The sequence below is a fragment of the Typopeltis vanoorti genome, chromosome 9, assembly GCF_054136105.1.
Source record: "Typopeltis vanoorti isolate ZY-2024b chromosome 9, IOZ_Tvanoo_1.0, whole genome shotgun sequence".
NCBI classification, from domain to species: Eukaryota; Metazoa; Arthropoda; class Arachnida; order Uropygi; family Thelyphonidae; genus Typopeltis; species Typopeltis vanoorti.
The window spans coordinates 32,259,919-32,285,054 of record NC_143557.1 but is presented as its reverse complement, the minus strand read 5'-3'; the positions used below and the strand labels follow the sequence as shown (position 1 = coordinate 32,285,054).

The following is a 25,136-nucleotide window of genomic DNA, read 5'->3' as shown; positions in this document are numbered from 1 at the left end:
GAATTCTTTTCTCTTCTCAGCCAACTCTTCACCCTATTCTCAACCTCCTGATCATCAGCAAAAGTTTGCCACTAAGGTGCTGTTTCAGTGGGCAAAACTGATGAAAGACCATGCGAGCAAACTATTCTACTTACTATGCCAGTGTTTCTCAAAATTCAGATATCCGCAGACCCCTTCTTAAATTTTCATTATTACCAAGTACCCCTTAATTAATTAATTAAAAATAAATTAATTTAAAATATTAAAAAATTAAATATCTATTTTATTTGAATTTATGTGTTCATGTAAAAAAAAAATATGATTTATTTTTAATAGAACAAACTTTATAAAGATACTATAAAGTTTTACTTACTTGAAATAATTTATCCTCAATGAGAGGAGTGATATTGCTTATGATGAGATAAAATATCAGCAAAATTTGGCTCTATAATTGTTAATTTCAATCTCAGATGCAGTTCAACATCTATAATGCGATTCCTCTTCTTCGTCTTAATATCTACAAGGGCCGAAAATCCAACTTCGCACAGATATGAACTTGGAAATAGAAAAATGAACCTTAGAGCTTTATCTGTTAATTCAGGAAATTCATTCTGTATTTGTAGCCAAAATGATGATAACGTATTCTTGCTGTATTTATTTTTTAGGACACCATCAGATGCTAGTTCTAAAAGTTGTTCTTCTTCTATCGACGATAGACCCTTTGGCATAAATTTGTTTTTATTGAAAGGGTATCTTATCCACTCAGTATTAATGTCCAATTCAGGGAAATACTTTTCTAGATTCATTTGTAAGCTTTTTAAATGCTGCATGATAGTAATTTTCACATCATCATCAATTTGTTCATTTGAACTTGCGAGCAATTCATGAAGCGATGGAAACGCGTCAAATTCTCCATTACCAACCCGCTTTTGCCATAACTTCATTTTTGCCAACGTGGCGTTCACTTTATCTTGGACATGAAATATAGAAATTTCCTTGCCTTGTAAAGATAAATTAACACGTTCACTGCCAACTACGAGTATACTCGTAGTTGGTAAACCAGCTACACAAGCCAGTATATTCATATGACGCTTACCGCCAGGAACGAGATTACGGTACTGACCTTGAAGAAGTGAAAATGCTTGGCTTGTGGAGCTAGCATCAAAACTGTGTATTCTCATAGATAGTATATGCTCTGCACAAGCCAACTATGAGTATACTCGTATGACGCTTACCGCCAGCAACGAGATTACCGTACTGACCTTGAAGGAGTGAAATTGCTTGGCGTACGGGACCAGACTATGCCGAAGTAGCATGGCAGCGAACGTGTTAAGACTATTTAATACAGTAAATATATCTGCCAGGTATGCTAATTGACTGAGCCATTTCCAATTATGTAAATGCTTTTTCAATTCAAACTTTTCATCAAGAAAAATTTGTTTCAAGTTCAAATAAACGAGTAAGGACTTTTCCACAAGAAAGCCAACGAACATCGGTATGGAAAAGAAGTTGTGTATAGTTGCTTCCCATTTCTTTGCAAAGTTGAGAGAAAAGTCTGGCATTTAGAGGACGGCCTTTAATATAATTGATGATTTTTACAGCTTCATCAAGAACTTTTCTTAGGTCTGTAGACATCATATGTGTAGCCAAAGCCTCCCTGTGTATGCAGCAGTGTGTCGACTTTGCATTTGGTGCAACAGCTTGAATCCTTGAAACAAGCCCTTTTTTAGATCCCACCATGGATTTCGCTCTGTCCGTGCTTATTCCAACACAACGTTTCCAATCAAGCTTGTTTTGATGCATAATGGTATTTATATTGTTGAATATTTCTTTTCCTGTTGTATGTTCTGGCAAGGGTTGGCAATATAAAAGGTCGTCATGAATTTTTTGATTTTTTTCGTACCTAATGAACACTAGAAGATTTGCGAAATTTGTAATGTTGGTGGATTCATCTACCTGCAATGCATAATAACGACTCTTACGTATATCGGATAACAATGTTTGTTTTATATTTTCAGCCATTTCAGTGATTCTTTGATGAACGGTACTATTTGAAAGGCAAATCCGATCAAAAGATCTTTTTGCATTATCTCCGATCATAATTTTCGCTATTATTTTTGCTGCAGACTTGACCAAAGTTTCACCAATTGTTTCCACTGCACCACTTTTTGCTGTTAATAGTGACACACGATATGAAGCTTCTAAAGCCTTCATGTTTTCACCTCCTGACACGATCGACATCACTTTTTGAGATTCTTTTAAATTTTTTAGTTTATTTTGAAAAAATTCGTCAGGTTTGTCCTTGCATTCATTATGTTTCGATTCAAAATGGCAATTTAAATTACATGGTTTCATGCTTTCATTTTTTAAAGTTTCACCGCAAATTACACATAATGGAATAGGTTCCTCTTCATTTCCCATCCATGAAAATCCACATTTCAAGTAATTTATATCGTACTTACGAAGTGTTCTCATCTTCTTCCTAGTTGGTTCTTTAGAGATGTCAGACAACACACACTTATCAATTTCACTTGATCCAGATTCAATATCAACATTTTCTTGTTGCTTATAGCTACCTGTATCTACTGTATTCCTCTCTTTTGCGCATTTTAAAAATCCAGTCTTTAACCAGTGATCCACACTTAAGAATTTGAAAGCTAAAAAAATTACCGTATTTAATGAACAGTCCTTCAACAAATGGTAGGCCAGTGGAGATAAAGCAGCTATGAAGACGTTCATATGATTGGTGCGGTAACAAAAGATCGCATTACTAATTGACAAAGGCAATCCGACAGTTCAGTTGAAATGCTAATTCTCTTCAACCGAATTCCTTATATAATATCTGAAATACATTCACTATATATTTCTTAGTTTTAACACATTCACTCAAACAAAACAATCAAAACAAAACAATCAAAACCATATGTTGCCGGTGCACCATATGGTTTTGATTGTCTACTATACAGCATTTTATGTGGGAGGGGATCATGCAATTCATTAGTTAGTGCTGTTGTCTCTAATTGCACTGTTTGTTGAGAAACATATTACACAGTCTGCAGATGTCTCTGTGTCTTATTCAGTGATACAATAGGAACGTTTTATGATCTCAAACTTAAATTTTATTCCATGCGTTAATGATGCATAGCCGAAAATTGCCACAGATCCCCTGAAGACCTTTTGCAGACCCCTGGGGGTCTGCATACCACACTTTGAGAAACACTGCACTATGCTATCTATCGTTATTTGCTGGTCATCTTCAATCATCTGTTGCTGTCTCATCTTATCATGTGGCTGTGGCCAGTTAGAAATCTGAATTTCTAACTCTGCTTGCAGGCTGGATGCGGCCTGTGGGATGATTTTGTGCAGTCTACCAGTGGGTTTTGATTTTCATGAGCGAAAAAATAAAATAACAATTTGAATCAAATGCATATTAGATATTGTAATTCTGTCAGTAATTGATAATCTTGATGTTTGTAATTTTATTTGGTGTTTTTACATCACTATATATACCCACTATATTACAACAATTTGTAACCTACTGACTTTCCCCTCATACATTTATTCTAAAACAATGTTTTTCAAATATTAGATGTGTCAAAGAAGTGTTCTTATACTGTTTTGTTCCAACACACATGCTCTGGGAGCTCACGTTCCTCGTGAGCTCGCAATTAATGTTGTTCGCTTTTTCAGCTATCGAGGTTGTGTCGCTGCTGCTCACCAAATTACTAGATTTGCATTGTGATGCGACCCTGGAATAAATCTATTTTTTAAATGCAGCCCTCAGATTACCTAACGTTGGACAGCCCTGGTGTAGATAATAAAAGTAATATTGGTTCAGTGTAGTTGGTAGATTAAATAGTGGTGACAGAGTTGTTGAGCAGGTGCCTTCCCTTGATGAGTCTTTGGACTCCTTAGAGGTGTCACGAAATAATAATATTAACTTATCTGTTGTTAGTCGTAAAGACATTCCTTTTGCTAATGATAATGTGGCAACCATTACTAACTACTTGCTTGCTACTTAGTTGAACAAGTTTCCATGTACTCCAAGAAAATTCATGAAAAATTGACAGCTGGAGAGAGAGAGAGAGAAATGATTACCAGACATATATGAATGTTTTGGGAAATTTTGGAGAAAAGAGCAGTGCTAATAATAATGATAAGTATCTGATAGATTTCTACTCGGGACATGGATTAGTTACTAACATCATGTTCCAACATAAAAATGTGCACATATTCACATGGAACAAGAAGAATGAATAAAAAAAGTCTCCTTGACTATGTGGTAATATGACAGCGTGTTTTCCCACTGGTTCAGGACACAAGAATATACAGAGGATTTGAAATAGGAAGTGATCACTATTTAGTATTGAGCAGAATACTTCATATTGAAAAGAAGGGTGTGTAAGAAAGTTTGAAACTAATCAAATTTGAACAGCTATCAGATGTGAATTGTAGACTCAAATGCACAAACATGATTCAAGAAAAACTGAAAGAGTTCAAAAGCAAGAACCAAACCATGGAGATTCAGTTTCTCACAAACTGTAAAGAAAACTTTGATTGATTCTGCTAGAGAGGCATGTGGTAAGGTTATCTGCAAGGATAGAAATATCAGAACTCCATGGTGGACTCAAGTTAAAGAGACAGTCAAGGAAAAGAAGTTTCTGGCAAGTAAGTCAGCTGTGCTCTTAGGGAATACAGAGAAAAATGTAAGAAAGCAAAGCATTGTGTTTTGCTAAACAAGAGTTATGGGAAGACTTTGGTAAGAACATAGAAAATAAATATCAGGGAAGTGGTAAAATATTCTGGAGGCTATTGAAAAAGCTCAGAAATGGAGGGAAGACTACTGAAAAAAGGAATTAGAAATGATAAGGGGACATGAAAACTGAGGATAAAGATATTCTTGATGTATGCAGTAATTACTTTGAAAGATTGCTAAATGAAACAAGCAGTGATAGCATGGTGGTAGAAAACACTCAACAGGAATGCCATCTGGAATAGATATCCATATTTGAAGTAGAAAAGCTATCACAAACCTGAAATGTGCAAAGGCAGCTGGAGTAGATTACATTCGACCAGAAATGCTAAAATATGGAAGTATAAAAGTTTTAACTGGCCATACTACATAATTCAGAAAGCCTGGTCTGAGGGTTGAGTTCCTGATGATTGTTGTAGAGCACCCATAGTACCCATCTATAAAACAGGGAGTAAATTTAAATGCGAATTACAGAAGAATTTCTCTTCTGACTGTTCCAGATAAGATTTATGCAAATATTCTTGAGAAACAGCTAAGAAAAATTGTGGAGGATAGACTTAGGAAAGATCAAACTGGATTCAGGCAAAATAGAGGTTGTTTTGAGTAGTTGAGAAATCATGGGAATATAACAAGGATCTTTGTTTAAGTTTTGTAGATCTGGATAAAATGTATAACTTGGTGCCAAGAGGAAAGCTGTTTAAAATGCTCCAGTTATATGGTGTAAAAACGTTATATCAAGCAATACATAGTCTCATACATCACCCATCGCTGGACAAATGCCATGGTCAAATTTGGTGAGTCCCAAGTAGTTGCACTTGATATCTCTAAAGCCTTTGACTGGGTCCAGCACAAAGACTTACTAAGCAAACTCCCATCATTTGGACTGTCCCAGGACTTCTACAGATGGATTGCCAGCTTCCTATCTTGATGCACACTATGTGTAATGGTAGATGGCTCCCTATCCTCTCACCATCCAACTAATGCTGGGGTCCCCCTCAAGGTTCAGTTCTCTCACCAACCCTCTTCCTTCTGTGTATCAATGACCTACTTCAGTTGACCTCCATCCCAATACACAGTTTTGCAGACAACAGCACATTTCACCCCTCCCTTTCATTTGACTCTACACAACTCACTTCAATCCACAGAGCATCAACCACCATTGCCCTTAATTCTGACCTCCAAGCCATCCTCTAATGGGGTTCAGATAACCTCGTCAACTTCAACACTAGTAAAACCCAGTTCTGTCTTATTTCTCACAAAAAAAGAACCATTTTCCCCCAGCATTATTTTTGATAACACTCAAATAACACTTCCCATGTACAGTACTAAAGGTTATCAAGTCAACCTCTCATATATGGCCCAGCATAACATAAAAAAAAAAAGTCTACTTGAGTTATAAATCAGCAGTTAGAATTGAAGGAAGTACAAGAAGATGGTTTGATGTTAAGTCAGGTGTGCAACAAGAGTATACATTATCTCCACTGTTATTCATCATCTATATATAGATCACATTATGAAGGAAAGTAGTGTTAAACCTGATATCAAAATTGGAGATGTTAATCTAAGCTTTTTACTTTATGCAGATGATGTTATACTCTTAAATAAATCCAGGACAAGTCTGCAGGATTCTCTGAACAAATTGAATAACTGCTGTAATAAATTTGGAATGAAAATCAGCATTAAAAAGATAAAGACAATGAAAATAGGCAGGAACATTGAAAATATCAACTACATCTTGAATGGAGAACCTATAAGAACAATAAAACATTTCAGCTATTTTAGGCACACTTTTTAGTGAAGATGGCAAATTAAATTGGAAATAGACAGCAGAATATGCAAAACTGGTATGGTAGGAAGTCAGCTGATATGGAATTAGAGATTAGTCAAAATACTAAACTTGCTGTATACAAGATAGTGTTCAAACCAGTTTTAACTTATGGATCTGAGAGCTGGGTTATAAATAAAACTATTGGTCAAAGACTGGAGACCACAGATATGAGAGTCCTGAGAAAGATTAGAGGCATGAACAGATGGCATCAATGGCAGTATCATATTAAAAACAAGGAAATTAGGAAAGAACTTGACATTGTTAGCATAAACAGAATTTTATATATTTAGAGATAAGGCCTGATAAACATGTAATGAACGATTTATTTTTTGTAGAAATGTGCGGGGGAAAAAAAGATTCATAGTTTATAAAATGATAATTAGATGCAAAGCAATCAATTCAGTTATAGAATGATAGTCAGTGCATGAATTATTTTATCCTCTGGAGATAACAGGAGATCTCAAAAGTATAGTGTTAGAAACTTTGGATTGAATTAGTTTTAAAATTGTTATTACTTTAAATTTGTATAGTGATTCCATGATAAAAGTAGGGCTCGAGAAGAAGGTTTCTCTTGAGCTAAGATTAAGGATGTTAGCGATGCTGTAAAGATGCAGAGAGAGAACATGTAAGAGGATTATTTTGGCTGGTACTAATAATCTAGCAAGGTGACAAGTGTGGTATGCAAGAAGATATGAAAGAGTTTCTGGTATAAGCATATAAAATGAGTGAGAAAATAAAAGTTCTTGAGACTGCTGCCATGATGTTATACATGGAAGCTGAGATGAAGAATTATGACTGCAAATGAATCATCATGCAGGTTGTGTAAGAGGAACAGTGTGGAATTTGTGAATGTGTGGAATCAATTTAGTAGAAGGAAGGACTTATGTAAGGCAGATTGCTTGAATATGAATAGATTTGGAGTCAGATGTCTTGAGAAAGTATTGTTCAATGAGAGTTTGATGTATATAGTTAGGGAAACTAGAATGTTTGAGGGGGGGGGCACAGCTGAGTGTGGGTCCAGGCAACCTGGAAGTAATTAAGTGGGGGAGAATAATCACATAATGGTGAATGTAACTCCCCAGGTCTTAAGTATAGTGGGATAATCAACACAAGATGTAAGAGACACAAACAAGTTCCATAGCCTAATTGTGACAACATTGCATGACTATTGAAGCAGAAAATAAAAAATATGATGCCATCATGCTCAATTTCCTGGAAACACATGTGATATCAACAAGCCTGCTGAAATTTGCAAGTTCAACCCCTCAAAAATGATCAGGTGCTGATGCTTAAAGTGACCTGCAATACCCCAGTGAGCAGATCCAAATTCTTAACAGCTGTAAATAGTAAAGTCAAAGGCACTCCATCTCCATCATGTGTACAAGCATACCTAGATCTTACCTTAACTCAGTAGCAATAAGATTGTAAATTACATTCAGCTAAATGGAAAATGTCAGATGGTGATAAAATATGGATTGTTGATCATTACTATAAATCAAGTGCCAAATTTAATACCCACCATGAAAATCAAAACCCAGACATTACACAAGGAACATGCTCAACCCTGCACTCAATAGCAAAGCTCAGTGAACCTTACAAAATCCACTTCACAAACACACACAGTCTTAGTTCCAACCTTAATAGTGTCCATTTCCATCTACAGTCTATAAAACCTAGTCTGCTTTACCTAATAGAAACCCAAATTGCAACCTTCAGAAACACTTCTCATCTCAACTTTCTTAACCACAGTCACTTTGGCTCAAATATGGCATCTGTGCATATATCTGCTCTGGTATACTATGCCAAAGAGTATCCAACTTAGAATCTCTTGATTTTGATCTCCTTTTGCAGAGAATCTCTTTACCCCACTATGTCAAACTCATTTGCTGTCTCTGTCATTCTCATAATGCCACCAACTATTCTGAACTTCTGATTTCCCTTCTTTAAATGTTGATTTTCTTTAGTCTAAGAGTGAGGTCATCTTCTTCAGGGATTTTAATATCCAAGACACCACTGGCATTCCTTTTCCAACTGCACAGGTTCCAAGACATTTGCAATCACCAGCTACTTTACATAAATCCTTCACATGCCTGCTCGAATATCAGATAACCCCAAACACCCAGAACCTCTGTTCCTCACCATTGACCCTTTTAAGTCACAGAGAAACCCTTTCAAAATGAATTCTAAGTCAAGATGGCAGTTGTACCTTCTGGTCTCTCACCAAGGTCATCGACCGTAACTTCTGTCTAGCACAGATTCCACCTTACACACAGATGGTTCTGTAGCATCATTACTCACAGAGAAGACCAACCTTCTGGCCTCTTACTTTTTCCTCTAATTCCTCTATAGTTTTTTCCTATCTTTCCTCTATATTTCTATTGCAGGGGACATTTTCGGGTCAACTGACCCTAGAAAATGTCCCCCGTCTATTCCAGACACCCACCACACAATGCCCTCTTTGGTATACTGTCAGAAAGAAATCAGAAGAATGTTATTCAAATTAGACAACAAAATCTCCTGGTCTAGATGGCTCCAGTCATCCTAAAGATGTAACCAGATGTGACTGTTATCCCGTATTGGCATTTTACACTTTCATATTCTACTGATATCTATTTGCAGCATGGAAATTAACCAACATACAACCTGTCCCTAAGAAGAGTATAAAACTTTTACCATCAAACTACTGCCTGATTTCCCTCACCTTAGCTCTTTCTGAAGTAATGGAGGGAACTATCAACATTCAACTCCTTCATTACCTCGAAAGTGTTCAACTAATAAATTATCACCAATGTGCATTTCGTCACTGTAGATCAACAGAGGATCTGCTTACCTGTTTCACGCATGTCTTGATAAATACCACAGAAAATTTTGCCACGACTTAGGTGGTTGCTCTTGACATATTCATGGCCTTCAACAGGGTCTGCACAAACATCATTTAAGCTGGCAATCCATTCCAGAGGCCCTAGCATAGACCTCTGCAATGGATTGCTAGTTTTCTGACTGGACACATACTACATGGGATGGTTGAGGGTACTTCATCTTCTGTGTAACTAATCATTATTATTATTATACGGACACCATGGAGTCCGAAGACTCATCACGGGAGACCCAATCTATCATACCTCTCCTTGAACCCATTAACAGAAAAAGCACTCGCAACTGACTCTGGCAACCCAATCCACTCATTCACCACTCTCCAAGCGAGAAATCTAGTCCTCACACCCCTACTGACTATACCTTTATTCAACTTCCAGGGATGACCCTTTGTTCTGATCCCTTTAGCCAAATGCTGAAACATTTCCCCTGTATCCTATAAAATCCTTTAAACAACTTAAATGTTTCTATCATAATCTCCTCTTTTTCTCCTATCAGCCAACTTCTACAATCCACACACACCTTCAATCTATCCTCATAGGGCACATTCCACTCACTATCTTGGTCACTCACCTTTGAATCCTCTCCATGACTTCCACATCCCCAAGAAACCCAGGGGTTTCTTGGGGATGTGGAAGTCATGGGCACAGTAATCCAGATATAGGCATATCAAGGCCTTACAAAGAGGAATTACAACTTCCTTATCTCTACTTGTGAATGTATTCTTCACTAGCCAAGTAATCATATGTGCTACCTTAGCAGTATGTCCTCTAAACTTTAACCATCTGTCTATCACCACCCCTAAATCTCTAGTTTCATCTATTTCCTGGAGTACAGTGCCATCAATGTGATAAATGGCTTGTAATCTATTTATTCCAAAGTGCAAAACTTTACATTTCTCGACATTAAACTGATACCCATTATCTTTTGCGCATACTGACAACCTATTTATCCTGTAAGCTCTCCACATTGCCTTGATTAACTACTACTCTACCTAATTTCTTATCATCAGCAAACAACTGAATATTTCCTTTCAGGTTATTTCTTATATCATTTATGTATAAATTAAACAGCAATGGTCCCAGCACTGAACCTTGTGGCACACCACTAGTCACTTGCTTTCGCCTTGATTCTGCCCCTCCATATACTACTTTTTGATATCTGTCCAGCAGCCACCCTCTTATCCACTTAACCAGCGTTACATCCATCCCCATTTATTCTAATTTGCATAACAGTGTTTCATGTGGTATTCTGTCAAATGCCTTTGCAAAATCATTGTGTAGCCATTTCCTTTATCCAATTCAGCTGTTACTCTATTATAAAAAAGTTAGTAAATTACTAAGGCATGACCGATCCTTCAAAAAGCCATTTTGACCCTCATACAGTATCATATTTTTATCTATCCATTCTTGAATTCTCATTTTTACCAATTTTTCTAATACTTTTACCACCATGCCTGAGATACTCATTGGTCTATAATTTGCTACTGTAGTCTTAGATTCCCCCCCCCTTATGCAAAGGAATAATTTTGCCCTCTTTCCACGCCCTTGGAACTTTAATGCTGGTGTTCCCCAGGGCTCTTTTCTCTCACCACTCTCTTCTAGATATCAGTAACCTCCAGTTGTGACTACCAACCCGGTATTAAATCTGGAATGAACACTTAAATTGTCTTTGAGTATTTCATTCAGGATTTAACTGAAGTGCAAAGAAATCTCCTAAAAAGAATTACTTGTAAATAGATAATAATAGAAATCCTTGTATATATAGTAATAATAGTCCATTCATGTAATTTTTCTATGTAAATATTTTGTAAATGGTCCTTAAATAACTGACAAGAATTAAGGTAATGTAGAGGTGACTTTGTAACAACAAGGTCAGAGTTTAGAGTAAACTATTGTAATCTGATTATAAACATGACCACAGGCAGTTGCTATATGGACCCAAGGCATGTGCAAGCTGCCCACGCGGAGACACAATGAGAGGAAAAGGTGCGGTGTGCAAGGAGAATTAGGAGGCATCTGTCAAAATCAATGACGCATTAGAGAGAACAGACACGGACCATATAAAAGTCATAGCGACGCGAGTTTGCGGTCTTTTTTGCCTTTTTCATTCCTAGTTCAGGTTTTGATGTTTTCTTCCCCCCCTGCGGTTTTCCATGTGGTGGGTCGTAGCTTCGAGACGACGGAGTCGAGTGGGAGTCGTTCAGCGGCGGTAATATGGTCAAATAGTAGACTTGTCCGAGCATAGCCATCCATGCGATGGGACAAACAGCGTATGCCAAAACTTCGTATAGCTCCAGCTCCCCTTCTGCCAGACAGATTCCAGGACATAAGTAAAGAAGTGATCCATGATTGAAATCATCAAGAAGTCAAGGCAAGGAACAACAGCTCAGTGAATAGAGTGATGACCTGAAAGAAACCTGCAAGAGGACACGATGAAAAGTATTTCTTAATTAATTCATCTGGTTGGTAACGTAAAGCTTTATTTCTTATTGTATAGTGCAATTCTTAGGCCTGAGTGAGCTGCAGTGTAAAATTTCCTGAGGATCGGACTTGTTAAGACAGATTTTAGGACTTGAGTACCTATTCCTCTAACAAGTTTTTTTAAATAACGAAACCAGTGGTGCGTTCATAATTATAAACCACAGTGAAAATTATTTAATTGTAAATATTTACATTTAGGATGAAATATTTACAATTAAATAATTTTCACTGTGGTTTATATGTGTGTTTCTTCTAATTACCTCTAACAAGTATCTTTGTAGTTATTGAAGTGTAGAGTTACAAGAATTGTCATTAGTTTAAGGTTAGTTTGAATTTGATGGTTGTATGTGCATTAATTGAGGAAGAAGTGAGGCATTCATCTTCATATTTGTGTTAAGTAATCGGGTTTAGGACAGTTTGGATTTGTTAATATCACCTAATGAGAGATACCTATTGTGAACTAGATCTTGTTTGTTAATTTGTGCATAATTAAATTTAGGAACCTTCATTTAGCTTAGTTTTGATTAACGCATTCATTGCCAAGCTGAAAATTGGAATTTCATGTGGTGGCCAAATTTTTTTTACTTGATAGCGACCTCCACGTGATAACGCATGATCGGCCGCCCGGTGAGAACTCGCATCACGCGATATCGCGTGATTGGCAATGAACGTGTTGGCGTGTGTTGTATTTTAGAATGAATACATTTCTTTGTTTCTTAACCCAAAATACATGTATGATTTTCCAAGCCAATGCACCATCTGCTAAAAATATCGAACCTGTATAAGTAAAAATGCGGGAAATGGTTACGACTGCTGTTTAGAAATACTAGTAAGGACTTGTTTAACTTTGATACTTTTTGGAATCATGATAATCTGTAGGTCAAATCCCTGACAAGAAGTTCTCTCTTGTATAGGAATCAAGATGGTGCAGCTAAACAAATAAATTTTCTTGATTCTGAAAAGGACTTGACCCCAGAATTTATAGATCAGGGAGAATCCTCCTTGTTTGAAGACTTTGCACAAGATTTAAGATTGAAGGAGAGGCCACGAAAGATTACAACAAAGGCGCAGCAGACAAGGGATATAGTTGAGGGCTAAACAAGACAAGGGTAATCTTTGAAAGAGTTTTAAGAGATAGTTAATATAGAAATATAGAGTTGCACATGTATGTAAACAAATAACAACATTAAATATAAAACAAGTAAGATTATAACACCGGTACACAGCTTTGCTGATGATAGCGCACTACACCCCTTCCTCTCATTTGACAAACTGTATCCCACACAAACCACTACAACTTCCAAAACAGCAACTTCTACTACTCTATACACTACATTCTGACCTCCTCTCCAAACTATTCTTTGATGGGGGGAGGGGGGGACATTGCAAGCTTCATTGCCAGCAAAACACACTTTTGTCTTATTTCCACAAAAAGAATGAAATATTTTCTTCCACTCTTACTCTTGACAACACTCATATCTCTAGACAAGGTGAGAAATCTCTTCTTGGAATTATACTGTCATCAGACCACTCTTGGCATTGGCTTGTTTCAACTATTGCTTCCTTGGTATCCAAAAACATTGATAGAATTGTATGAATGTATGAAGGTGAAAGACAATCACAAACATCCATACCCACAGCAGGATTCGAACCTGCAGCCTTTTGACTGGAGAGCAGATATGCTAATCACTTGGCCAACCAGACTGTTTCCAAAAAACTTATGATTTCTATTTCTGGTGAAGTAAGGCTTCACTCAAGGTGAAGCCTTACTTCACCTCTGAACAGCCATTAATCCTACACAGATCTTTTGTATTTATGAGCATTAAATTACCAAGAAAATAATTTTTCTGTTGGGAGAAGTTAGCAGAGTTAGGGAAAAGAGACAGATAGAGAGTACCTTGCACTTCCAACTATGGTTTTTACTCCTGCAAAGTACACAGTTTTTGTTTCATATTCAAACTTTTCATCCATCAATGTTAGGTCTGATAGTTTTGTTGAGAATAGTTTTAGCATGTTGTTATTGCTAAATATTACAATCAGGAAAGTTTTCTTATTCTCTCTTATTGTGAATTGTGCTAAACTATTTCATTCTACAAATAAATGCTATATTTATCTATGTATGTCATTTATTATTTTCAGTAAAATAAAATATTGAGGCTGCTGGCTGTTATTCAAAATTTTGGTATTATGTGAAAATGAGATTCTTGTAATTTTTGACTTTTCTAAAGGACTTTTATTTGCAGAGTGAAAATTTGAGTGAGTGGAATGCTTTTATTTAATCCTTCTACTAATTTGTCTTCTACTAATTTCTGTTCTTTTTATTTCTCAGGCAAAGCATTAGTCATAATCCATTTTATGATATGTTGGCAGCCAGAAAAAGAAAAGCACAGCATATAAAATAAGTTCATTTGAAGTTCAGCTAAGAATGTGAAAATATCCCCCTTTCTTGAAAAAAGGTGTAAAATTCAGAGTAAGTTGGCTAAACAGTTTATACATGGATGATTTAAATATCATTTTTAATTGATCATATTGTCTACAATATTATTGTCATCCTTTTTTTTTTTTATCACAGAAGAATTGTATCTGAGCTGTTTAATTTCATCCCAATGAAGTTTTTACAATATAAATTTTGAAACAAATTATTTAGCTAAAACACAACTCAACTTGCCATATTAAAGCAAATGCATGTTCTCCTGTGCTATATATAAAATTTTATATATTTGTTTAATTCAAATTGTCATGTTCTTATAATAATAATTATGTTACAGTAAACTGGCAATCACTAAGGTATAATGGTGATAATGTGCAGTTTCTTTGATCTGTGGTGAATATACTAAATAATAATTTATTAAACTAGAATTAATTAGGTCATCACTATAGTACATTGAAACCAAATAACAATATTCAAAAAACAGCTGTATTAATCATTAAAAATAATTTCTGTATTCATATTTATTTTAATACTAACCTGGTTGGCTGAGTGGTTGACATACTCATTCCCCAACCAACAGGCTGCTGGTTCAAATCCCACCATGGGCATGGATGTTTTGTGATATTCTTTAGATAGGAGATGAATATCATCACCCAGTGTGAGACTGCTGCCCTGCTTATTGGAGGCCTGAAAGGGCTTGAAGAAGTGTTGTGTTTGGTCTCTAGATTAAATTAAAAAATACAAAAAAATATAAAATTAATAAAAATGGGGGGGGGGGGTATCCCTAGCCCATCATACTACTAATGTATTATAGGTTTGTAACCTTGCGTAGGTTGGTAGTTACATAAAAAAAAAACATTCTTGAATATTAAAACCACACATTCACATTTGTTTCAAGATATTATACAATAGACTCTCACTGTTGCAAACTCTTAGGGACCACAGGAATTGTTTGTTAAAGTAAATAGTTTGCTATAGTGATTTTCTTTAGCAATGTATTGTATCTATTTGGCTTTGGTTGAGACTGTTCGATAGTTTGTTATAATGGTGTTTACTATATTGAGAGTCAACTATAGTTTGGAAATTCACTTAAGTGTCAAATGTGATGACAGTTACTAACCAACATGGTTAATGTATAAATGAGCAAAATCCGCCCATTACTAAATAAAAATTGACTTGTGTATACACATATTTGTGTCTGTAAGATATCCGTAACCGCCATTTTTGAAAAAGATCAGTACCTGCTTAGTTTGTTTGTATAAATGAAGATTTGCTTAATTTTCTTATTAAAGACATCTTTTGTATATTTTGTGGACTTTTACAAAGAATGCTGTGTTTCCTTTCGTAATTTAAAAAATATATTTTTAAATTTTCAGTCCTATGTAAACAATAAAATTTCAAAATGATATCATTGATTATTTAAGTGTGAGGTTCAGAACAGATAAAATTAATTTTTGTGTGAAAATGAATGTGTGAAATGTGCTTTCTTGGATTTAAATGCTTTTCTTTTCTGTTACTAATTTTAAAATTCAAGTTGGCAGCTATAGTGACATTAAAGCAGCAAATAATTTTGCTATTTTGTCACTGTAATGTTTGCAAAATGTCTTTTATGGGGAAATAAACATTATGAGCCACTTCACGAATCTCCTAAGTACACTACTCTGTTGCATACTTAGATTCTTATTTAATTAAGTAATGGCATAATAAATTCTTTATGGTAATAATAACATAGGAATATTATATTCCTTCTATGAATGCCACAGGAGGAATCCTTCAATGGCATTCATACAACTCATTCGTATGGCATTCACTGAGAAGGTTTCAGTTAAATCATCATATCTTTAATATTCATTTAATTTTTTGCAGTTTTTAAATGATTCAGATGAAATATATCCTTGAACATCAGTCAGCTGTATAATTTAAAAGTATACCTAAACTATGGATGCTATATTATTTAGCTATTGTCACTGAATTGGTTCATTGAGAACTTCCTCTTTCCTGTTTCTGCATCCAAAAATATGAAAACGTGGCAGTGTCAGACATTGCCACATTTTCACATCTCTGGATGCAGGTTATTATTTCACTTGTTATCAAACCTTTTCATAACTAAACAGTTGTTCTAATACATTTTTCTTGCCATTGTTGTCCCTTAAACTATTGAAATGTATTGGCAAAACTTGTCACCATTTCCTCACACCTCCCCAGTTTGAGCAACTCCAGTCTCTTCTACAGGTTTAGTCAGTATATTATGCCAACTCATTGATAATTTTTATTCTTTTCCGTGGTGGGGGGGGGGGGGGGTGGGGGGGGGGGGGGGTGGGGGGGGGGGGGGGTGGGGGGGGGGGGGGGTGGGGGGGGGGGGGGGTGGGGGGGGGGGGGGGTGGGGGGGGGGGGGGGTGGGGGGGGGGGGGGGTGGGGGGGGGGGGGGGTGGGGGGGGGGGGGGGTGGGGGGGGGGGGGGGTGGGGGGGGGGGGGGGTGGGGGGGGGGGGGGGTGGGGGGGGGGGGGGGTGGGGGGGGGGGGGGGTGGGGGGGGGGGGGGGTGGGGGGGGGGGGGGGTGGGGGGGGGGGGGGGTGGGGGGGGGGGGGGGTGGGGGGGGGGGGGGGTGGGGGGGGGGGGGGGTGGGGGGGGGGGGGGGTGGGGGGGGGGGGGGGTGGGGGGGGGGGGGGGTGGGGGGGGGGGGGGGTGGGGGGGGGGGGGGGTGGGGGGGGGGGGGGGTGGGGGGGGGGGGGGGTGGGGGGGGGGGGGGGTGGGGGGGGGGGGGGGTGGGGGGGGGGGGGGGTAATACTGTGGAAGAAAGCCATGATAATACACCGTAGTAAATTCAAATATGAAAGACTATTCATGGAATCAGCCTCAGTCCTAAGAAACAAACCTCAACAAATTTGGTTGCGTGAGACTGCCCCAAATTTGGGAAACCTACATCAGAAGACCTTCAGCCCAATCTGCCAAGAATACCAACATTGCCCGCTAGGGGTGCACCATCAGGACTTTTAGGAGAAAGAATAGCTTCCTGCTTCGTTCCTCATTTATTGTGTGTTGTGCTTGCGTGCACGTGTCTTGTATTTAAGTTCCTGTGATAATGGCAATGTGACATTGCCGAAATATTGGAAGTGTATTAAAATTTATTTTAATGTATATTCTATTGTACGTTGTAATTTCCTTAAGCTATTTAGTAAGAATGTATAACCAATGTCTAAGCCTTTCCACAAGAATAAGGAAGTATGATTTGCTGATAAATTTAGTTTAATCCTTTATCCAAGTGTGTGTGCAAACAAAGTTTGCACCTGAAAGTATCTTCAGGACTGGGGTAAAGTGGTACAACACCCATTTTACCCCAGTCCTGAAGATACTTTCAGGCGCAAACTTTGTTTGCCCACACTTGGATAAATGATTAAACTAAATTTATTATAGTCTAACCAAGTGAAAAATAAACTTTTAACATCTTTCTCTAAATCCAGAGTAATTTAATAAAAAGGTGGCACACCGTTTGGCAGCTCCTATAGGAGGAGATGACCTTGCTAATGCTTCTGCCTTGGTATCTCCACTTGGGCCTGGCTCCCACTGAAGAGACCTCAATAAAGATCGAAACTAGTCTGGGTAGTGACCCTTCCCTTAATGCATAACATTATACATATCCACAAGGAGATGTGTTTTGCATTATGGGAGATGCTGAGATAGGAGTGTTGGTAGCTTGATCCACCTTTGCAAGGAGTTGCCCGGTATTGTACCACTTTACCCCAGTCCTGAAGATACTTTCAGGTGCAAACTTTGTTTGCACACACTTGGATAAAGGATTAAACTAAATTTATTATATGCTAACCAAGTGAAAAATAAACTTTTAACGTGATTTGTTGATTATGACAACTCAAAAAAATAAAGAATATTTTTATTTTAACAAATCAAATATTTATACAGTCTATAAAGTATAAAGTCTCATTAATAATCATCACAAAAATTTACAGAGCCTCCTGTTAGTTTGAAATTTTTTGTGTTTGTGTTGAAATAAAATACTTCTATTTTGTGGATGAAATGTCTATATTTTGGGGAATTTTTTAAATGTCAACGATAATATTTTGGGTAAAAAAAATATACACTTGCATAATATAATTATAGTAATTTAATTGTAGTATTTTATTTTTTTCCTTACACTTGACAACTTTTATTGTTTATCAGTTTGCCAAAATTTGGACTCAAAGATTGAGAACATAAGGACCTTTATTATGGCTGAAAGATTGACATCAGTCAGTCTTGATCTGTGGGCTGTTTGTTACCTTTCACACCTTTATATAAATAGGTGCTCTCAAAATAACATAGAATATTTGCTGCAAACTTTTTAATTTCCAGATATTTTTAACCTAAATAAGTGTATTTTTTGGAACACCAACTTCTTGGTATTTCTTTTAGAATGGAATCATTTTGGAAATCAATAAGTTCCATTTGAATATAAATAGGAGCTTTTTCAAAATTAAAGGAAAAAGGACCTGTAAAAAGCAAATAAACTTCTTCTTGCTCCCTAAAATCTTTAAATCACCTATCAAATTTTTCTTTAATCTCTTCTAATTTGGGATAGTATTGAGAAAAGGTAAAACTTTGATTCTTATTGTCAACTGTTCATACATAGGAAAGTAATTTAGAATATTCTCTTTTAAATGATTTTGAAACAAAACCAATTTACATCTAAAACTCGCCAGTGCATCATACATGTGTGTTATTAATTGATCTTTCCCCTGAAGTTTGACATTTAAATCATTTAAATGTCCTGTAATATCAACTAAGAATGCTAGATTTTTCATTTCTAGGAACAATTTTATCTTCTCTAAAAGTAGAAAAAGGCTTTTTAGAACCTTATGACAAGATAACCATCGAATATCTGTGTAATAAAGTAGCCCTTCAAATTCACTCTCCAAGTCTTTAAGAAATTGCGCAAACTGGCAGTGATTGAGACCACTGGATTGGATGAGGTTCACAGTGTTTGTCACAGTCTTGAGTATGCTGGTCATTTGTAGCATATGACCTGCTGATGAATAATGCAGTAGAAAGAGTGCAGTTTTGGAATGTCTGGATACATTTTCTTTCACTTTGCTGCAAGTCTTGGTACAAAACCTTATTTTTGCCTGTCATTGCCGGAGAAACATCGGTTGTCACAGCTATGAGCGTGTTCAGAGGAAGTTAATATTTTTCCAAGATGCCCCACACAGCATCACAAATGTCTTCCCTGTAGTGGTTCCATGGATGGGAATCATTTCCAAGAACTCTTCAGTAATATTCATATTTACGTCACAAGTCCAAAGAAACAGAGCAACTTGAGCCATGTTGTGAATGTCAAAACTTTCTTCAAGTGCAATTGAAAAGCACTGTACATTTGTGAATATTTCTTGCAACTGGTCATCCATTATCTGCCATTTCGGTTACTCTTTCGATCATAGTATTTCTGGACAAAGAAGTATCGTGAAATACTTGCACATTTTTGGAACAGACGTTTTTGGCTGCTTTTATCATACACTCCTTAACCAAGGAATTGTCACTATAAGGTTTGGAATGTTTCGCCAATAAATAGCTGATTTCATAACTGGCTCTCACTGCTGATTCGTTGTCTTTCATAATTTTTGAAAATACTTGTTGTTGACTTTGAAGTGAATTCTTCATACTTTTTAATTTTTCTTCTCTCAGTTTACCCTCAAAGCATGAATATTGTTCTCTGTGAATTTTATCATAGTGCCTTTTTATGTTATATTCTTTGGCGAACACTAATTGTTTCAGTGCAGAAGTAATTCAATTCCCATTTTTCTTGAAATTTTCTCCCCTCATCAGCAATTTTTCTTTTTCTTGTTGTCTTAGAAAGCAACATTGTCTGGGTGAATAAATATATTATTAATAACAATTTTTATAAAAATGTATTTATATAATTACTTACATTATTAAAACTAAATGTATTGAATAAAAAGCATAAAACTGTAGACCAGTGCATGATACTATTGCAAATAAAAAATAATAAAAAAAGGGATTCTCTCACATCTAGATTGTGTCGCTTGTGCCATTGGATTGTGTTCGGTGCATTGACATATGCTTCAGAGGTCACTGTTGACTGTAGCAGGCAATTGTAAACTCACGTAGCCTGGATTCACATGGGCACATATGCTGCACATCATGTGAACAGCTGCTAGCCAATAGAATTCAATTTTTTTCAGCATGGCTCTCACTGCTGATTCATTGCTTTTTATAATTTTTGAAAATACTTGTTGTTGACTTTCAATTCTTCATACTTTTTAATTTTTCTTCTCTCAGTTTACCCTCAAAGCATGAATATTGTTCTTTGTGAATTTTATCGTGGTGCCTTTTTATATTCTTTGGCGAAACTAATCGTTTCTAGATATAATATCACAGTGTGCTATAAATTAACAGTGAAAGCGTAAAGATTCTTTACGATTGATCAGGATCGGATCTAATTGAAATTGCGATATGAATTTTTATTATTACCTGCTATTATATTATAGCAGGTTGTTGCATCCATATTGTAACTATAAATGTTGTACGAAAATGAATAAATCAAATGTTTAAATTGATATTTCTGTTTTATTATAAAAAGCAACCATCCTTTTGTGTGTGTGTGTGTGTGTGTGTGTGTGTGTGTGTGTGTGTGTGTGTGTGTGTGTGTGTGTGTGTGTGTGTGTGTGTGTCTTTCCTTGAGGCATTGCGGGTCACATGTAGCCTGCCAGTTTGACACCCCTGCTTTATAGGATTAGATCTTTAATATGAATAAAGGGGTCATATCTACATGTTTCACTGTCTAGCATCTGACAGCATCACTTCCATATGTTGAATGTAAGTGAGGCCTTGGTTTTTGTGTGGACTGCCATTCTTTGAAAAGGCGACACATAGAAGGTTATCGAGATAATGCATTAAAGATCCTTCCATATGTGGTATTTTATGACAAAATGAGAGGTAAGACTCAATTTAACCCTATGTTTGTGAGTGACTTCATTGAGATTTTCATTTCCCAGATTTTCAAAACATCTACTAATCTCACCTATTACAGGAACAGGAAACTTTGTAGACACAGAAAAGGAACTGTCTTTTGAGAGTGAAAAGCTTTCAAGTGTCTGTACTTGCTTGAAGGTGTACATTGTACATAGAATCTATACATTGAGAAGTCCCACTGATGTATAGGATATCTATGATGGTATGTGTCAGCTTTTTGGTATATAACAGTTTCCATTTTGAAGGAATTGCTTGAAAAGAAAATCAAGTTATATCTTCTTTTTTTTTTAATACTGTGAATAATTCCAAATTTTGTTGTGGATGATGGTAGTGAGTTAACATGATTATGATATCTATAAGTGGGAGTTGGTTTTCTGCAAACATTTATTGATATATTGCAATCTACTTGTTTGCTGATTAAAATATTTAGGAGAGTTTGCTCTGTCTCTGTTTCAATTTCGAAGTTTATTTTTGTATTGTGTCCATTTTGAAAACACCATTGCTTAGATCATCTGGCCTATGTTTCAAAATAGTGAATATATCTTCCATGTAGGTAGTTTTAAATTGGCTAGTGCTATGATGATGTGCTCTTTCATCAAACTTTTGCATATTAAGTTTGCAACCAATGGTGATAATGATCTATAGATCTTCAGTTTCTACTTGAAAAAGGTTCAAGGACAGTTTAAATTAAAGCTTTCTTTAGACACATCTCTTTAAGCTTTTATTTTTATTTTTTCTTTGTCTGCCAGCTTTAGTAGCTAAACCCACATCCCTCTTAACTGTAGTGAGTTTTCCCTTACATCAGCTCTCCTATTAGCCTCCTGAAATATTTAACTTATCTTTTTGAAAGCCAATCAGACATTCTAACTCTCTTATCAAAATTATCCACATTTTGTTGAAAAGCAACTGAAATTCAGGTTAACCATTCAGGCATTTTAGGTAGTCTAGATATAATATCATTATTTATACATTTTTCTTATATAATGACACCTGCGGAGTATCCATAACTAGAGAATAACACGTATGCCACAGTTAAATAAATTTTTAATTTTATTGTGTAAATATTTCATCTTATATATCATAAGACATCATCAATACAATTATTGAACGACAATAGGAATTGAATTAGAAAACAGTAGAGCGCATTTTTAAACTTTTGTTTAAAAATGCGCATTAATGGATTAAAACTACTGGGTTGAAATTAAAATATATAAGAGAGAAATTTATTTAATACAATTGAAGATAATTTCCCAAACTTTTGGAATAGTGAGGCAGTCTTTATGATTGAGATTGGTCTATGAAGTAGGGATTCGGCACTTTCTTTATATAAATGTGCATGTTTTTATGATCTATGTAGCAGCTTAGCATTTTGCCATTGGATCCTGTGGTTAGTTTTTCAATTCCATGTTGTACAAGACCAGATATATGAAGTTTGATAAGACATACATGGTCTTGATGTTCGGAGATACATTTATTTACATATCTTCCTGTTTGTCCATAGTAAGACAAGTTACATGAACATGGTACTTTGTATATGCCAGGTAGCAAGTTGTGAATTTGGTTGATGGGGTTATAGGTAGCAATGAGTTGATATTTTTTTTTCAGAATTTTTGTTGCACATTCAGAGATGCCTTTAATATATGGTATAGGTGTCCTGTAGGATTCTTATCCTGGTTGCTTTATAGAACAGTGGTTGATTCTTTTTTTGGATTGTAAGGCTATTTCTTTGAAAATTTCCAAGTTTTGTTTTAGAGATTCTTCAGAAGAACAAATCTTGTGAGCTCTGGATACTTAGGGATTTTATGATGAAATATTTTTGAGATGGATGGTGAGCTGATGTAATGGGGATATAATGACCTGAACAAGTTGATTTATGGTAGATAGAAGTGGAAATGGATCCATCTTGCTTATGCTGGATGCGTACATCAAGAAAGGAAATATCGTTTGATGATTCTTTTTCTGTGTGAACTTGATACAAGGATGTAAGGTGTTGATTTTTTTCTGTCTTCCGAAAACTAACTTTTTCAGATTGTTATATCCACATTACATCAGCTCACCATCCATCTCAAGAATATGGCACCATAAAATCCCTATATCCAGAGCATACAAGATTTGTGTTCTCTGGATAATAAGGATTCTAACAATTTGACAATTTCCAACAAGAATTGGAAATTGTCAGACACTTGCCTTACTAAATGGATATAATCCAATAATAATCAAAAAAAAAAAAAAAAAATCAGCCACTCTCCTATAGAGCAACCCAGACAAGAAGAAGCTCACAAGACTCCTATACCTTATATTACAGGCATCTCTGAACGTGTGGCAAAAAATAAAAAATTATGAAAAAACTCATTGCTTCTTATAAACCATCAACCAAATTCATAACCTGCTATCTGGTGTATATATACAAAGTACCATGTTCATATACCTTGTCTTACTATGGACAAACAGGAAGATCTGTAAATAAATGTATCTATGACCATCAAGACCAAATCTGTCTTATCAAACTTCACAAATCTGCCCTTCACAAATCTTGCACAACATGGAATTGAAAATGCTAACCACAGGATGCAACGTCAAAAGACTAAGCTGCTAGAAAGTGCAGAAGCCCTACTTCATAGACCTAACTCAATTGTAACGACTGCCTCACTTCCAAAAGTTTGGGAAATTGTTATCCTCAGTTGTATTAAATAAATGTATCTGTTATATATTTTATTTTATTTTAATTAGGTTTTATTTCTGGGAAAATTCCCATGTTACTCCTATATTATTTTTATGGCTATTTAGCTTATTTTTGTTTAGGCATGCTCCTTTTTTTTCTTTTTTTTTTTAGCCAATGACATTATAAAAAGGGGCACTCCTAAACAAAAATAGGCTAAATAGCCATAAAAATAATCATTAATTTAATTTAAAACCAGTAGTTTTAAGCATCTGCTCTACTGTTTTCTAATTCAATTCCTATTGTTGTTCGATAATTGTACTGATGATGTCTTATGATACATAAAACGAAATATTTACATAATTAAATTTAAAATTTATGTTATTGTGACATACGAGTTATTCTCTAATTATTTAAGAATGTACCACTTGCAGACTATTTCTTGTTTAGAACAGCTATTTCCAGACACTAACAAAACTGCTTTCATTGCTGTTTCTTCAAATGCAAAGATGACATATATATTCATCAATATAATCTAATTATGGACTATCTGTTATCACCATCAGTGAGAAAAATATAAGATGGCCAACTGGTATAGAGACCACATCTTTAAGTAACAAGAACTAGTTTTATTAAAATAACAATAAAACCCAGCTACTTTTATAAGTTATTGAACTTGCATCAGAAGAATCATGGGTCATTAATTGATTAAAAAAAAAAAAACTAGAAAAAAGAATTACACATCAAACATTTACTTCAGCAGTCTTGTACATGAAATGGAGTGAAAATTATTGGATTGAACCAGAGCTAGTTATTGTTGTAACATTCTGTACTAATGCATGTCATATTACAGATCTTTGGATGTTAGATTTTTTAAATAAATGTCACATCAAACTTGTCGTGGTATTAGCCCTTGGTTCTTGTTACACTGTGTGTGTGTGTGTGTGTGTGTGTGTGTGTGTGTGTGTGTGTGTGTGTGTGTGTGTGTGTGTGTGTGTGTGTGTCATTTCTAAAGCTCCCTTAATTTTTCTTATACAATAGTTGTAATCAGTGTGTGCCATTTCTGTTTTTTGCCAAAGGCTAATTAATCTCAGTCATGTTTTCTTTTCTTTTGAACATCTTTTACTTGTTTATACATACAGATCTTTC

At 35.9% G+C, this 25,136-nt stretch overlaps 1 protein-coding gene across 2 annotated transcripts in view; it reads left to right on the top strand.

Moving 5' to 3' along the window:
- The window catches only part of step (cytohesin steppke), a 375,568-nt gene that overhangs the window by 314,365 nt on the left and 36,067 nt on the right, over positions 1–25,136 (top strand). The window contains exon 12 of one of the 2 annotated variants that reach the window (XR_016548776.1): positions 14,247–14,387. Coding sequence is in view for 1 of the 2 variants with exons in the window: in XM_090397533.1 (XP_090253659.1) it covers positions 14,247–14,319 (73 nt within the window). In the remaining variant the exon portion in view is untranslated. Of the gene's footprint in view, positions 1–14,246; positions 15,755–25,136 lie in introns of those variants that run through there. The other variant, XM_090397533.1, reaches the window with a different exon arrangement.